At 42.7% G+C, this 17,056-nt stretch overlaps 2 protein-coding genes across 9 annotated transcripts in view; one reads left to right on the forward strand and one right to left on the reverse strand.

The window, feature by feature from the left end:
- LOC122715894 (cytosolic carboxypeptidase 1-like) overlaps positions 1–17,056 on the forward strand; it is a 31,823-nt gene that overhangs the window by 4,111 nt on the left and 10,656 nt on the right. For 5 of the 7 annotated variants that reach the window (XR_006346920.1, XM_043938433.1, XM_043938435.1 and 2 more), the window contains exons 3-14: positions 1,323–1,405; positions 2,107–2,218; positions 2,424–2,566; positions 3,135–3,279; positions 3,405–3,536; positions 3,654–3,797; positions 4,157–4,328; positions 4,639–4,705; positions 4,875–5,050; positions 5,171–5,768; positions 5,923–6,429; positions 6,598–6,776. Coding sequence is in view for 6 of the 7 variants with exons in the window: in XM_043938433.1 (XP_043794368.1) it covers positions 1,323–1,405; positions 2,107–2,218; positions 2,424–2,566; positions 3,135–3,279; positions 3,405–3,536; positions 3,654–3,797; positions 4,157–4,328; positions 4,639–4,705; positions 4,875–5,050; positions 5,171–5,768; positions 5,923–6,429; positions 6,598–6,776 (2,458 nt within the window). In the remaining variant the exon portion in view is untranslated. Of the gene's footprint in view, positions 1–1,322; positions 1,406–2,106; positions 2,219–2,423; positions 2,567–3,134; positions 3,280–3,404; positions 3,537–3,653; positions 3,798–4,156; positions 4,329–4,638; positions 4,706–4,874; positions 5,051–5,170; positions 5,769–5,922; positions 6,430–6,597; positions 6,777–9,765; positions 10,483–17,056 lie in introns of those variants that run through there. The other 2 variants (XM_043938439.1, XM_043938438.1) reach the window with 2 other exon arrangements.
- Positions 6,813–15,970, reverse strand: LOC122715895. Of its 2 annotated transcripts, XM_043938441.1 has the most exons (6): positions 15,756–15,970; positions 15,405–15,647; positions 13,215–13,571; positions 10,508–10,865; positions 9,703–9,858; positions 6,813–8,796 (listed from the first exon to the last, which is right to left on the reverse strand). In XM_043938441.1, exons 3-6 carry the CDS (start codon positions 13,258–13,260, stop codon positions 8,067–8,069), a joined length of 1,290 nt encoding a protein of 429 aa, XP_043794376.1. In that variant the 5' UTR covers positions 13,261–13,571; positions 15,405–15,647; positions 15,756–15,970; the 3' UTR covers positions 6,813–8,066. The 2 variants fall into 2 exon arrangements, with proteins under 2 accessions (XP_043794376.1, XP_043794375.1); XM_043938440.1 differs by having other exon boundaries at positions 13,215–15,647.

The following is a 17,056-nucleotide window of genomic DNA, read 5'->3' on the forward strand; positions in this document are numbered from 1 at the left end:
TTCATTTGGACGGTCCATTTCCTTTCCACCGACACGAACAACAATGCGCTTATGACGATTCGCGACAGCGGTTCTTTAGTATTGGTGAACAGGTGTGCTATCCGAGGAACGTTGAGCGTCATTCGTTATTTTCGAAAAACCGACCATCCTGTCACTCGATTACGTAAGAGGTCTCGGTAAGAGGCTGATGGATCGGCTTTGGAAACAATCCAAGAAAGCCGAAACGATATAACGTTAAATCGTTTCGAAGAGAATCGCGACCGTGCCAATTTGATAAGGAGTCGATCGATATTTCTCCACATTGGGACGCCTGCGGTGTCGTTGCACTAATAAATCGTTTCGTTCGAACAACAAGATAGCCACCGTTGGAAAATGTGCTTCTCTGATACTTTTATGCTGTCACGATAGGTCATGATAGATCGTATCGAATATTTCTTTTTTTTTTTTTTTTAGCTCAAGAAAGTAAATACCACGAATAACTCGATTCCTTGTGTCTGGTCTTGCAAGCTGAGATTCTTTCAATTGGCTCGCGTTCAAATGACCCTTTTTTTTCCCGAATACTATGCTCATGTTCGCGTTACATGTATATTTTTATGATATTTGAACAGGATTGATTAGGAATTACATTTTTCGAATGTATAAATTAAATATAAATTAAACGAATAAAGTAATTTTATTTGTCAATGATTTATTCATCAACGTACGAGATAAATTATTCGTTATTTTCCATTATCGCTCGATTATTTTAATTAAGAAATCTATTTTCTCAAGTATTCGTATTTCTCTTATAAAAATTATTTACTCGAATAATAATTACTTGAAATAATTATCTTATCAATTTAAAATAAATTTCGAGCGGGGAAGAACAATTGCACAAATGTTGCATTGTCGATTCATTTCGCAAGTTATCGCGTTGGGCCAAAATATTACAGTATCACATTTTTTTGTGGATAGCGTTCATGGCATTGGGAACGATTGGCCTTGTGTCAATTCTGAAATGGAAGCCACGCATTTTGCCAATCCCCCAAGTATGTTTGGTATCGTATGGAAGATGGTGTTGCCCACACCTGTTCGTCGGATTACTCATTATGGCAACGACGTATAGCCTTTGTTACTAGGAAACTGCCATCCGTTTAAAATTCGAATTGCACATTTGTTCTCGCGCATTAACGCGAATTTAATTAATTATTCGCCAATGACCGTTTACGAAATCATTCGTAAATCTGTCTTATTATCCTTCTAAGTGGATTAAGCTTCGTAAAAATTACAATTTCATCTTTGTTCGTTTGTATTAAAGAACGAAATAATTGATATTTCTTCAGATCGACGATTGCGCGAACGCACGCTGGACAAATTATGGCGCAAGAATTCCGGTGCGATGGAAATATTCATCGCAACATTGGAGGTGAGTTTTTAATCAAGATTTTATTACCAGCCGACGTGAAACGGAACGAACTTTTCCAATCTTTCTTAATCGAATTTCTTTATTACTTTATTAATATTATCATTAAAATGGCCATTAAGATCCAACTTTGGTATTTTCGTTTATTCGTAACGTATTTCATTGATCTTTGTCTCAGTAAAAATAATAAATATGCAACAACAGAAATATATATATATATATAAGATATTTTGAACAACAATTGCTACAACAAATTATGGAAAAATTCGATCCCTTGGATATGTTAATATCGTAGATGGTAACGATTTTCCTTAATACTCGAATTTTCGAGAGGCGTGACCGAACAATGTGTATTCGGGGAGGTCGGACATTTAATCGACACATTGTGGATCCAATTAAGGATGCGGATAACCATGTCACGATTAACATTTTGCACGGAATGGCGTGGCTAGGTCGCATCAACCGGCCCGGTCCCCATCGTACGTCTTGTCTACGGGGGCTTCCTGCCGCATGCAAAACTGGAAATCCGTTCGTCCCATTTTCCGTTAAGTGTTGCACGCACGCAGAACAGAGAATAATTATTTCCGTGGCATTTTGCGCGAATCGAAAATCTCTCGATCGTTCGAACTTCGTTTACACCAACCAACCACTATAATTCGAGACACGTTAAAATCGTAATTTATTTCGTAAACTTTGCTTCCCAGAATTGCAAGGATCACGTGATAAACTACAGCATCGCCAGCATACTACACGAGTGCATATCAACCCGTAACGCGAAGGGGAAGACCAAAGGGAACAAGAACAAAAGTGCCACAAGTAACGAGCAATTTTCCATTTTTTTTTTTTTCGACCAGTCTTTGAGAAAAATATGTTTTCATGATACGTGTTTGTTAAGAGAGATTGACACGATCGATATCGAGAAGCTTTTAATTTATTACGGTATCTCGTAAATTTTTATCTAAAGCATATAATTCTTCATTATAATTCTTTGACGAAAGCGTACGATAATTGTCGTTTTCAGTATCCAGCAGCCGAATGGCAGTGATGCAGCTGATCAATTTAGGAATCACGCAAGCTCTAATTAAACTTTTAGTTAATCTGCAACACACGGACAGTATTTCGAGCGAGGCCCTCACGCGAGAGGTGCTTTGGCTTTTGGGTCAGGTGAGACATAGTTGTCCTTTTTATCGCATTCGAAAAGTAATGTCGGTTTTGCGAAAATAGATTTCTCATAATTTACTCATACATCCAGTTTTTAATTCTTGAATAAATTCGAGATACTTGCAATTCATTCTTATATTATTAATAATTTTATCATCCATTATTTGATGATACGAAGAAATAATGTCTCAAAATAATCGCATTTAAATTTTTTTTATATATATTTTTTAAAATTCATATGCATATGCAATACGAGCTACTGAAAATATTGTGAATTGTTTCGTCTCACGTCTAACGAGCTAGAATTGCTTAATCTACGTTCTTCAAGTTCTAAAGTTTATTGTTAGACGAAAATATTTATGGGAACATTGTTAAAATATTTTGTGAACGTAGAATTCTGGCACAAATTTATCGTTTATTATTATTATTGTTATTGTTATTGTTATTATTATTACACGATGACGAGGTATGAAGCAACTGAAATTATTATTTATCCTCAACGGAGACAAAAACCGACATAACTTTTAACAATCTCGTTCAACTGTTCGAATTTGATCGATAAAATTTGCAGATAGCCCAAAGGGACCAGAAGTTCGTGTTAAAAATAAAGATACTTAATACCATTAAAGTGTTCCACACGCTCTTGAAGCAACATTACAATAATAGCAAAACGTTGTTGCCTTTGTTGTTGATCATCAAATGTCTCGCCAGAAATTGTGAGTAAATAAGTCTCGTAGACAGATTTCTCGGTATGTATTTTCGTGTCGTAGCCTAATTTTAATCTTCTTTTTTTCTCTTTCCTTTTCTTTCTTTTTTTTTTTTTTTTTTTTGGCGTTTTCAGCATTCTCGCTTCAGGTATTGATGAAGGACGGTATAGCATCCACGTTGGAGAAAACATTCGTCGGTATCGGTTACATGCCTCACCTGAAACTCAAATCGTTGTTAGAGTGTTTGAAATATTTCACAGCGAGCAGTACGTAAACCTTTATTTTCGTTTCTTTAACAATTGCCCGTCTAACGAATCGAACTTTAACGATTAAAATACATATATAACAACTTAGACAACGAACGTACGAATTTTTGCTCGTAGAAGTTTGTTGCATGAAATTCGTGAAGGTTGGTCTGGTACATCTGTTGATGAGGATCTTCGAGAGATGGGATCGATTCGACGGGCCGATGAGACTGAAGATTTGCAATTCCACTTTGATCACGTTACAGCACTTATGCGTCATAAGTGAGTTTATTCGTGCCGACCTTTAAGCGTTGCTATAATAACGATAACACCCGGCCGGAAGTTGATAGTGTAGGGTGGTAGAACGGCCAATGATTTTAAATTCATCTTCCATTCTCTTCTATTAATTTATTCCTGCTCAAGAAGAAAGGAAAATAATTAGTTTTTTCTCCGAATTCGATTAATTATTTATTTATTTTCTTTTTTTCAAACGATCGATCGTAGTTAATAGTTAGGACAAGTTTCCTTCTTCTTCTCTAACCTTATAGAACAAACATCGCGTATGTAAATTTATGTCCACGCCATCGGTGATGGTTTTACGTCGCCATTACGACGCTGAGCCATCTTTTTGTCCTTTTCAGAGGCCGGCAGGAAGGCTATCAAGTTGAACAATGGTTTGCAACTACTGTACCGGTTCTGCAACAATTGCCCGGAGGATAAGTCATACGATTCGTTGCTGTCGCGTATTTGCGGGATAATCAATCAATGTCTGGAGAAGAAGGAGCTGCCGGTGCCCGAAATGTCTCCGGCAAGGTGAACGAAACATTCAAGGTCGTTCGAAATTCGTCAACGCCGGATCGAAGCTCGATTCGTTTTATCGCACTTGGTAGTTTTATCATCGATCTGGCTTCAAATTATCTCGAATTATTAAGGGGAAAAAAAAAAAAAAAAAAAAAGAAAAAACAAAAAACAGCTTCGATCCAAAAACTTGTTCTTCTCGCACAAAGAGTCCGATTCTTCGCGATTCTTGAATAAGATACTCGATGACGCGTGAAAAAAATTAATAAAACTGTAACGTAACAGAGAGAAGGAGCGTGCGAATTTGACTCGAACTCTGTTACAGATTCGTGCTGCCGAACGAAACGAACAGGCCCAACAGCGTTGAGAGTGGTAGCGACATCGACAGTCAGGTGTGTATCTTTTCCCGGCCAGAATGATGTAACGTAACTCGAGATGGTAAAATATTTTTTTTTTTTTCAAAAACTTTCTCCGATCGTTTAAATACGTCGAACATGGAGCGTTGAAGAAACGCGCGTAATTTTCACGAGGAGCAAAATTATATATATATTTGTATCGCAGCCCTGCAGTGTCGCCTCTCTTGGACGAATGTACAGCGACCTTGATTCGGGCGACGAAGAAGAAAGCCAGCATTCAAGGACGAATGCGAAAACCATGAACGCGACCGACGAAGTGGACGAGAGCAAGTTCTTTGCCGGTGTATTCACGTCTCAAAGATCGGAGGAGGAGTTGGCCGAGTACGTCGACGTTATTTTTCGAGACCTCGTTTCGAATTTTTTTTTTTTCTTTTTTTTCTCTTTAAACTTTCCCCTAATTAAATCAAATTGATTAACGAATGTCCCTCGATTCGTCTCTAGATACAACGTTTTTTTCAAAGAATTGGACAACCTTGGACATTATCAAATATGCGGCGGAAGTTTATCGATGGAGATCATGGACGCGATCGATTCGAGGGGGTGTAGCAGAACAAAGCTAAGGGATTTGTTGAAAGAGGGGATATCGAAGACGAGCCAAATGGCGAACAGCGAGACGACGATCAAAATATTCAAAGATATTTCGACTTTGACGGATCAACAGGCTTATTGCGTGATAGCGAGCAGGGTGAAAAGCGTTATCGGTTTCGTGAAGGTTGCTTACCCGGATCTGATCGGTGGCGACGGCCTCGGAAAGGACGAGCCCTTGAACAGCAAGGACAGAAGGGTCTGCCGTTCCAAACTTCTCACCTGCGTGGAGCGTGGCCTCCACGGTAGCCTGTTGACGCCGGAAGTGGTGTACGATCTCGACGCCATAACTTCGTCCAGCCATAATAACGCGTCGTCCACGGAAGAGCAGAAACTGATCGACCATCATTTGTGCAACTGGGATGAGAACAGGATAGGAAAGCGTTCCTTCGACAACAAACACTTGCACTTCGAGTCCAGATTCGAGAGCGGGAACCTGAGAAAAGTTATTCAGGTACAAAACTCTATGAATGTTTCAAGCGTTGTTTGTAAAAAAAAAGAAAAAAAAAGCGTCGTTGAATTACCAAACAATGGATGCGCGCTTCCCGTTTCGGCCCCCGTTTCCGCGGCAAATCTGCATCATTTCTTTCCAACTCGCTTCCTTACAGATAGGCGTGAGAGAGTACGATCTGATCTTGACGCCGGACGTGAACAGCGGTTCCAGGCACCAATGGTTCTATTTCGAGGTGTCGAACATGGAGGCGTTGGCGTATACGTTTAACATTATCAACTGCGAGAAAGCGAATTCGCAGTTCAATTTCGGGATGAAGCCGATCCTGTTCAGCGTTGCGGAGGCACAGCTGGGCAGGCCAGGTTGGGTGAGAACCGGGGCGGACATCTGCTATTATCGAAATTGTTATCAACGGCCGGCCAAGGGGAAGAATTATCTCACTACCTCGTTCACCGTCACTTTCCCTCACGCGTACGACGTCTGTTACCTGGCCTACCATTTCCCTTACACGTACAGCCTGTTGATGACCAATATCTGGAAGTGGAGCAAGAGGGTGCCGCCCAATACGTATTTCAGAGCGGAGACCCTTTGCGAGACGTTGAACGGCAATGACAATCCTCTGCTCACTATCACGTCTCTGGATTCCAAGAGCAATCCCATACAGGTGAGGATCCTCGAGGCGAGGGTAAGGAAGATGAGGGGATGTTTTTGAAAAATTATTTTAAGAAGGTTCTTTTTTCTTTTCCTTTTTTTTTTCTTTTCCCTCTCTCTCTCTCTCTCTCGAATAACTCTCGAGCTTGAAAAGCGAAATTCTCTCGATTTTTCTTTCCAGAATCGCAAGGTGATATTTCTGACATCGAGGGTTCATCCGGGCGAGAGCAACGCATCGTGGGTGATGAACGGTACCTTGGAGGCGTTGCTGGGTAACAATCCTTACGTGACGAGCTTACGAGACGATTACATATTCAAAATCGTGCCGATGTTGAACATCGAGGGTGTGGTGAACGGTTGGTAAGTGTGGTAGTATTATATCTAAAATTAGGCACGCGTTAAAGGGGATGAGAAAATGAAAAAAACTCGACTATCGTAAGAATGTGTTTCGTACCTTTATTGATATTCAATTACACAAGTTGAACATTCGCGCCGTATTTACGCAATGATATTCAAGATCCATGCGTCGATGATACCTATCCTAATAGTTAGAAAATCATTTCGCGATGTTGCCGATTCTCATACGTCTGGATGACCGAAACGTTTACGCGACTCATAATCTCCTCGATTCCTTTATTCTTCTCCTTTTCATCCTCGTCCGATGACATTCTTCGAGAATCTTCCCGAATCCTCGTTCCGTTTCAATCCCATCGACGTTCAACTACGAAGAGGAGCCGTGTACCGATTTCGAATACGAATCGGACGCGAAACGTTTCATCTTGCAGACGTACGAATATGATATTAGAACTAAGATGATTATTCACCGATACGAATGAAATTATTATTCGTGGCACTGGCGGACCAACCTCCCAACCCTACATAAAGACCATTATCCTTAAAGAGCAACGATGATACCTCCGTTGCTAGCCTAATGCCTGAGATCCCACGCGGATGATCCCTCCTTACGTTACTATCATCTTCCATCATCTACGACGGCGGGTCGATATTAAGCGATACGATAATAAAGAAAAGACGGGTAAAGAGATAGGAGGAGAATGGAGCCGTCACGTGTCCGCCGGTGCCACTCTCGTGCCACGATTAAAAGATCGAATTGAATCGGAGTGGAGTGAATGCCCTTGCGAGAACGACGTCGGTTGGTTATCGCCGGGGATCGAGGCCAGAAGGAAAGGAATCGACGTTTTATTCGAAATTCGTTTTAGAAAAGTTAGCAATCGTTCCGATCGTTGTTAATCATATTCGTACGCGATTGCACGGTTGTTTCGAACAGAGATCCACGGATACGGAGAGCAGCAACTTATCCCCGAAAACGAAAATTGCAAAAACGTTTTTCCTTCCGTCGAGCGGAAGCCCCGACGACACGTGTGATGAATATGTGTGGCGTGAAAGAAATCATCCCGACGAGCACTACCGGGAATTCGTTTCGAAATCAGAACGAAATGGATGAGCGATGAATGGCGACGAACGGAGCCCCACCAATCATCGCGATGGGGTCGCGCGATTCTCTCGTTTGTCCGTTGCGATATACACATAAAATAACGTACATTGATATATCTAGTTCCTTCAAGAATCTCCCTTACATTCATCACTTATCGACGAATAATCGTGACGAATTGCCTAAATTGTAAAGCGTTACTTGGACGGAGGGTCTAATACTTTGCCGTTGGTGCGCACTTTGATGTTGTACCTGTAGGCCGGTTCCGCTTCTGGCAGGATCGTGCTGCTGTCGTCGTCCTGATCTTTCATCATCGATGATTCGCCCGCCTCGGGTTGGTCGTTCGCGTAGTAATCTTGGACGCTGTCGTAAGGGCCGACCGTGTGAGCGTCTTCCAAACCGTTGTTGGGCGCCTCGGTCTCGCCGCGCACCTCGAAGTAGTCCGGCGACTCTCGATGCTCGGCCTTCATGTTGGAGGCCGAGCGTAGAGAGGAGCGATGAACCTCGCGGGTTTGGAGCCCCTCGAACACGTTGTCCTTTCTGGCCTGGGGGCCTGGGGTGTCGGTGAAGAGGCTCGTGATGTCGAGAAGATGCTCGGGCCTCGCGTTGTCGAGATCGGCGTCGGTCGGTCGCTCGTGATCCTCGGTGACGGCGGGCGAGGGCGTGGACGGTGCCAATGCGGCTTGTTGCTTGTCAGACGCGGGAACGGCCGTGGTAATAAGCCTGCTGACGACCGGATCTTCAGGCGATTTCTCCTCGAAGGAGCTGCTCTGCTCCTCCTCCTCCTCCTCCTCCTCCGGTGTTGATTTCTCGTCGACGTTACTCTGATTTTGCTCGTCGTTCTTGCCGGCGTTGCCTTCCTCGTGCTCGTCGACCTGGTCGTCGCTGGCTGGCGCAGAGGTCGTTGTTATATAGGGTCTGCGATTTCTGCAAATCGCGCACTGGTTTCAGGGGGGGTTCGTCGTCGCCTCGCCTCGTCCGGGGACGAAGCGAATAGGATTAAAGAGATTCGTTATTCAGATTGGAGAAACTCGTTAGTCGTGTTTCCTATAGCGTGGATTAGTCAGCGATTAGTTAGTCGGCTGTATTAAAAGCAGAGAAAAAGCGTGGCACCACTAGGCTCAGCTCAGAGAGGTACGTGATAAGTGATGATCGATTTTGAAGAAGAAAATTGGAATCGTAGTAGATTTTTCATGTACGCGCGTGTGTAGTTTGCGTGTCTGATATTTGCGAGGAGCGAGAGAATGCGTTAATAATAATTGTAAGCCGTGTTCTCGTGTGCTTCGCGAAACGAGCGATAAGCAGTTACGTTCGAACGACACCAAGAGATTTCCCCAATTACCAATTTATCTTACACTCGCTTGTACGGATTAAATTAATTCAGCGAAGCGTTATTTATATCAGTTTTTTTTCGTTAAATCGTGTATACTGCACGGAGAAAAAAACTTGCCAACGCGTTAATCCAATCGATGCCTTTCTTTCGACGATCCATTTAATTAATCGTCGAATCGATAAATTTACACGATCGATAAAAATATCATATGATTCGCACTCGAGATATAGCTAGTATTAAGAATCGCGGATGAATTATCACCGATCATCGTGTCTTTTCTATCTTATCTATCATTCTTTATTTTTTTGTCCGTGCGCCATCTTGAGATTCACCTTGCTACACCTTGACGATGAAACGAAATGTCTTCTGACAATAGCCTATCTACCTATCTCGTTTTCCCCCCTCTCTCTCTTTTTCTCTCTCTCTTTCTCTATTTCTTTCCCCCTTTTTCTCGGCGGTTTCGCGTATTTTTTTGTAACAAGTATTATCTCACCTCTTACCCCTGAGTCGCAGAGACTGGAATGCTTCCGTAGTTGTAGTAGTAGCATCTTGTTTGCTCGCAGATAAAGTCCTTAACCAGGGTACAATCTTGCGCCTCCCAGGCTAACGTGGGTGCCACCATGGCGACGCATCCGTCCGCGCTCCCGCTGTCACCGCTTGTGGAAAGGACAAATTCCGGGATTAGAATTTCAATCGTTCTCCGCTCGTTTATCGATTCGATGCACGCGTTTCCGGGTAGGGAGTACGAGCATACGGATGCGGAAGGGATACCGACAATTATCGTATTCGTGACCACGAATTGATCTTGGGCCTCGTCGTCTTCCTCATCGGCGAAGAAGGTTCGCTATGCTTTTCTACCTGTCTAGATAGACTTCCAGATAGACAAATACGTGACGTTTCGTTCCTTTCCCGCTCTCTTTGTGTCTTTTCTTTCTGTGGTTTCCGGTTTTGATGAGATATTTTTTTTTCTTTTTTTTCTTTTTAACGAAGGAAAGGAAAGGACACGGGAGAAAATTCTTTTTCAATCGCGCGCACGCGTGGTTATATCGAGAGTAGAAAGATAATCGATTGTTTGAATTAATTTTGAAAATAAGTCAAAGATATTTTGGAACGCGACGAAATAATAAAATTGAAAATTTGTAAATATTTAATTAACGTTTCTAACGAAAGAAAAAAGTCATAAAAGTATATAATAATAAAAAAAAAAAAGTGAAAAGGAGACGACCTAATATGATGGAATATGGTTTACAATTATACGATACAATTTTATTATGAAGGAATTAATAAGAGCATATTAATTATTACCTTTCACGCGCCACTCGTTGAGGCTCAGTGCCGGGTGGGACGTCAGCAGGTCTGTTGCCAGGTCGCCTCAACATGTAGTCGAAGGTGGCATTGAAGGGAAGACCTGTGCTCATCCACAGGAACATGTCCGTGCCCAACTTGTTGCCGGACGTCCAGAAGTCGTATTTAACGTAGCCGGCGTTTTTCAAGTACTGCGTCATCGTGTCGGCTTTTTCCTTTGTCTCGAAAGAGGCCAACTGAAGACCCAGTGAACGACAATATTGGTATGCCAGGAAATAGTTCAATTCGGGACTGTAGGGATTCATCCTTGAAACGAAGTATTGCACGCCATCCAATTGAATCGTCGTGATCCTTTGGCCTGTAAATCAATTTTATTTAATTTACGATTACTCGTCAGACGAATACAGATTGATGTCCAAAAATTTCTGATGTTTCTAATTTTTTTTTCTTTTTTAAACATTGGATTGAAATTGAATTTTTAAGATTCAGAAAAATCGAGTCGAGATCTCGAATTTTTTTAAATAGTAAATAGAATGCAAATATTCTTTCAAAAAGTAAAGTTTTAATGAAGCAATAAGTAAAGATATTGCCTTAGGGGAATATATATTATACAAATTATTTTTATCAGGTTTCAAAGAATTTCAAATAATAAAAATAACAAAAGGTTTAATCGATCCATCTCTAAACGATCTCCATTTTTATGCAATAAGATAAAATAGATGAATTGGAATGAATTTATTTGAATAAATTCGAAATTAAGTATTCATATATTCCATCCATTTTTTTTTTCTTTTTTAATCAACATATTTCCTATCAATTTAAATGCTAAAAAGTTATATATCAACGTGAATTGATGAATAAAAAAGGAAATTCCCTTTTCTTGCTCTCGTATTATCTCATCGAGGCACGTCTCCGCCATTGACTTCCGACCAGACCACAAATGGCAGCCTCAGGACGCGGGAAAAATCATCCCGTGAATTCTAATCTACCCGATGTCCCAGTTTAGCGGCCAGACCGTTATGTCTGCCTATGAATATTTTTAACTATTCGTTAATCCGCGTAGACGCGAACGAAAACGGAAGAAAAATGCATCCGACTTGTCGAACGTACGTTCACATTGGAATTCTATGGCTTTTCGATGATTTTTAAACGAAACCCGTCGGATCTACCAATCTCCATTGTATTCCAGCGCTTCCTTTCTTTCCTTCTTAATTAAATTTCACGAGGCGCGATAATAATCGCGCTAATAATCGCGATAATAAAAGAATCGTAAACAAGATCGGAGTGTTATATTGTGTAACGCTCGATTGTGCTCGGCTTAATTGACAGTCGTAGTAAATCATTTCAACGCGATTTTAATTCATCTATGAACGTGTAAAGTATTTACACATCATCGGTACCGTTCGTTTTAATTAACTTCACAGAGTGACTCCGTATTTTGTTGGAAGTGCCGTTTCGCACGATACTCACCGTGCGAGTTCATTGACTTTTTACGATTATTTGGTTAACTGTACTTTTAAGTTGTGACCGGTTTAGGCTTCCGAACAGTCTCGACACGAGTCATCGTTTTATTTATTAAAAATCTAGAAATTTCGTTTCGTGCCTCTTGGAAAAAAAATGGCATTGAAATCAGATTTACATTTCGATCCGTTGATCGTTTGATAAATCGATTCTCTAAATATTTGAGAATTTTTTTGTATGATTTTAAATAAGATGAAGCAAAAAAATAAATAAACAAATAGATAGATAAATAAATAAATTTTCGAATGGAAGAAGAACGTGGAATGAAAAGCATAGACAGATAATTTGAAGTGGTTTGACGCACGAGAGATTCAAAGGGTGCGTAAAAATGCTCCGGTTTGCGAAGCCGGCGGCGCAGGTGGTGGTAAACGACCTGAAGACCTTGAGACGTCTGCCGCCAACGTTCTGTAGAAAGAAGACGCTTGCTACGAGACGCGATTCCATTCACGAATTACGCCACTTGCATCGTAATTAACGTGGCAATGTTGGCGAGCAGCTCGATGGCGGTTCGTATTGGACGTATAAAAATTTCTCGAATAAAAATTTCGACGTACCGAAACATCTACAAAATATTCGAAAACGTGATAATCGAACGATAATCGAACGATTCTATTTTTCATTAAAATATGGATTTTTATTATATCCGATTTTAAACGCGAGAAAATGTACAAGTGAACGTAGATAATCGAAGAAAAAATGATCGAGAACGACGGGCGAATGATCTTGAAGTCATGCGTGCGTGATCAGCGACCGCGAGTTCCCTTTTGAATGCACCGGACGTCGTACGTCGACGTTTCCACCAAGGAAACGAGAATGCGAGGACGAGAAGCGTCGACGAACAAAGAAGACTCGTTGAAAAACGAATCAACGCGAATTCTCGAGCCTCGAAAAAAAAAAAGAATTCTCGCTTGGCACTGTTCCAACCAATCTATCCTTGTCGAATCAATTATCGAGAGAAGATGCGAGAATAGTCTAATTCTAAATCCAAAAAAAAAAAAAAAAAGAAAAAGCATAATTTAATAAGACAGCTAGAATGACGGACTCGATGCCTACTAACTAATACACCCTAACTAAACTAAATTGCAACAAGTGCAGATTACCGATGTTTGGAAAAAATGGGAATTTTTGAGAGAGAAATAATATCGGAGAAACGAAAGGATAATTGATAATCGATAAAGTTACGAACCTGAGGCGAAGGCCGCGACGAGCAGCAGCAGCAGAGCGATCTTCATGGTGGCGTGTCGTGTCGATTAATCGATCAAGCAGCCGTTTCCGTTTCCGACTCTCGGAATACACCGGATGTTAGTGTTAGGGTCGCGTTCTCGGACTGGCCTCGCGCTGCGCTGTGGGCCCCCTTAAGAGTCTTCTGCCCGGATCCCAGAGGAGGGGGTCGTTGAAGATGATTCACTGACTAACCTAGAGCAGGACGAGCGGAGCCCACGAAGGGACGGGCGGGCACGAGAGAGCGGGATAGCGCGAGACGTGGACGGGGGATACGGAGGAACCGATCCGAAATGTAATCGACTTGGCCGCGGCAAAAAACCTGCAAGGTGACAAGGTCAGAGAAAAAACTAGCCACAATAGACCCTCGCGCTGCCGGAGGGTTAGAGAGGATGATGCGGTGCGTTCGTTGACACGGCTTCTCGCGCCCGTACTCTCCTTCCTTCCTTCCCCTCGCGAACTTTACTCTCTCGGCCAACTTTTCACCATACACTTGCGAGCGTACCAACGTGCGCTCTCTCTCTCTCTCTCTATCTCTCCCCATCTTCCTTTTTCCTTATCGAGCAGAGATTCTTGGCGAACCGGATGCTTCGTTTTAACGAGAATCGAGCAAACGCGAATAATAAAAATTTTTCTTTTTCTTTTTCTTTTTCTTTTTCTTTTTTTTTTTCGCGCCAAAGTGTATTCGTATATACAACGAAGCAGAAGATTGGAATAAGATTGGAATAAGATTGGATTAAGATTGGGACAAGAATTATGGGATTGGATTTGAGAACTATTGGAAACGGAAAATGAAGCGTGAAAGCAGACAGCGGTCGGGATGGAACTCGTTGCTGAACTCGGCGCCCCGATCTATTTGCGAGTGGCGGTACACGCTATTAATAACGTTGTTCCATCGTTTAGTTTGTTTTACGCTGACGGTCGCAATGGATGGAATTTCTCTTTGGTGTCTTTTCACGGTCTTCATCGTCCTGAATGGAATTGTATCGACGGGTAGGCGCAAAAAAGACACCGACCTCAAGGTAGACTTCATTTCTGAGCGTGGCTGGCGAGAACGCGCCGCATACCATCCCTTAAAATCACCATTTTCTATTCCGACGATCGGATGCATTAACGATATTATCGTATCTGCCGCTTGTCGCCGATGGACGTAAATTGCGGCTTTGAGAGACGCCGTTCAAATCGGCCGCGAACGTTTCCTACTTCGAAATACATACATGCTCCTTCTTCGTCGAATTTCTCTCTCTCTCTCTCTCTCTCTCTCTCTCTCTCTCTCTCTCGACTCTCCTCTTCCTCCCCCTCCTTCTCCTCCTCCTCCTCCTTCTCCGGGGAAGAGGTCAAGATTCAACGTTCGTTTCCAACTTGGCGAATACCTCTTGACGTGACGTAGAAATAGCTAATTGCTCGACGAAGGGAACGCACGGTTGCGATCGTAGTTGAAGGTATTACGGGAATCATACTCACGTCCAATATATTGCACACGGTGGTCGAAGTGACTCGTTGGAATCTCTCATGAAAGTCGGTACACAGGCGCAGGAGGTTTTGAACCGGTTTCCTTGTTAAGCCTTTGGCGCCGTCTATTCTTATTCCTCGCTCTTTCCGCGCTTAGTTTTTTCTGCACCGACATTGACCGGCCCCCATTAAGGGAGGGGAGTAAGGGGAGGAGGGGAGGATGGTGGTATCTCCTCGTATCGTATAATGAAAAAACTCGTAATCGCTTCACAATACGCTTTCAAATACGCTTCGGTTCTATTTTTAACCAGTTTAATGCGCACCTACGGTCACGAGAAATAGAGGTGGATATCATTTTAAAAGCGTCCACATGTTTCGCGGAACGTACGCCACCTTAATTACCTCGATCGACGCGTCATGGAGAGCCTATTACGAGATATATACCACGACCCGACCGAGGTAGATAGGAACGAAACGTTCGAGATCCTTATGAGAATCTCTCGGCAGCCTCGTCTTAATGCATCGAACAGATATTAACTCTTTAAAACGGGAGGCGATATCTCTGGAAGAGATTTCTCGTATATATATATATATATATAGGATCGTGTCTTGTCAGCGGCGCGGTGCAAGGCAAAAAGATTCGTCTCTCAAGGTAGGCTTGATTTCTGAACGTCCTGTCCTCTACTCTCGCGCGAGAGATCACCTGCTTCTGCGGAATACGTGGTTATTGTCCGTGCCCGTCCGAGGCCCAGTTACTTCGATTACGATACGCAACCGGTACCAGAAGAAGAAGAAGAAGAATCCAACGCGAAATGTCAGTAAAGGAATCTTCTTCTTCTTCTTCTTCTTCTTCTTCTTCATCTTCTTCTTCCTCTTCTTCCTTCTCTCCTCTTTTCTTTTCCACTAGCTGTTCTTTGTCCGGGCCGTGTCCGATCGATTCGATATCCTGTAACCATTGGCGGATCGGTGTTCATTATATGGCGACGTGTTATTTCTGTTACGCGGTGTGCGACCAGTCCAACAAAAAGGGACTCGCGTGACATCCGAGACCTACCGCGTCCCTTTCGATCGCCGTTCCTCTTCTCGTCTCCTTGCCTCGCACGAAAGCGCCACGATCTGCCACGCTAAACGAATTCACTACGTTTATAACGAGCCGTATACCACGATCTATTTAAAGGTTGCCCGCGATACGGTTGCGTCAGGTAGAAGAAGAATATCGTGGCGTGCTTTATCACGAGGGAGGCCAATGCCGGCTCTCGATCGTATATAGAAATATGAGTAATTACGCGAGAACGCAGTTAAATTTACACAACCTACTAAAAATATCCATCTTTAGCGTGAGCTTCTCTCTAATTACTCTCGTCCCTTTGCCACCTTTGCCCTTTAAATTACTTTACGAGTACCTCGTTACTTTTAAACCTTTCGTTACGTAAAGAGTCTCGTAAGTTCCCCAAGTTCACAAACAACTTTGCCGATAAGTTTTTTTCTTACATTTGTCCAATTTTTCCTCTACGATAGAATGTAAATAACAAAGTTTGAGCGAAGAATTCTCCCGTTTAACGAATTTATCAAATGTGTATAATCCGTTCGTACATATCGTCGTATCGAATCTCTCGCGAGACAATTTTCTATCTCTTCGAAGCGCGCGAGTTTCGAATTTACTACGACAAGGAGGTTCGTTAACAAACGAGACAGGCTTATCGATTTCGCGGGATTTGGAAAAAGAGAGAAAGAAAAGGAGGGTGGGTGGCTGCCCTCGGGATAAAAAACAGGCGATGCATTCGAATCTAGTATGTTCGAGGCGTGCTCGTAGCTTGGTTGCGTGGGTCACGTTTTGCTGGTACATTGGCGCAGGTCAGTTTAACAGGTCGGATTCTCTGAACGGCGTATTCCCATGGGAATGCAAGCCGAGAGAGTGCACTTAGGTCCGGCAATGCCTACGGGGGTCTCTCCGTTCGTGGCCATATATCGGTGGGTGAAACGAAAGCAGAAGCTCGATCCTGGATAAACAACCGATCCTCCACCACCTTCTTCGTCTTCTTCCTTCTTCTCCGTCCCACCTTCACGTTGGCCCTATCTGCGTGAACGAGACGCTAGGAACAACTTCTCACAGCCGAGCCGAGCCACTTGGTCCTTTTTTGCGAAAAACAAAAGCAAAGAGAAGGAAGGCTCTCGAGAGCTGGAGGCAATGCTTGCTGTTGGACGAAGAAGCAGAAGAAGAAGAAGAAGAAGAAGACGAAGAAGAAGAAGAAGAAGAAGAAGAAGAAGAAGAAGAAGAAGTAGAAGTAGAAGAGAAGGAGTGGAAAGAGGAGGAGGAGGAGGAGGATGGTGGTGGAGGAGGCGAAGAAAGAGAGG

The sequence above is a fragment of the Apis laboriosa genome, unplaced genomic scaffold (assembly GCF_014066325.1).
Source record: "Apis laboriosa isolate Shangri-la unplaced genomic scaffold, ASM1406632v1 scaffold40_cov151, whole genome shotgun sequence".
Taxonomy (NCBI): domain Eukaryota; kingdom Metazoa; phylum Arthropoda; class Insecta; order Hymenoptera; family Apidae; genus Apis; species Apis laboriosa.

Coding starts and splice junctions, on each gene's coding strand:
- LOC122715895 (XM_043938441.1), bottom strand. CDS start 13,260: ATGAAGATCGCTCTGCTGCTGCTGCTCGTCGCGGCCTTCGCCTCAG. Junction 9,859..10,507: donor CAACGAGTGGCGCGTGAAAG/GTAATAATTAAT, acceptor CCTTTCCACAAG/CGGTGACAGCGGGAGCGCGG. Junction 8,797..9,702: donor CCAGTCTCTGCGACTCAGGG/GTAAGAGGTGAG, acceptor CGCGATTTGCAG/AAATCGCAGACCCTATATAA.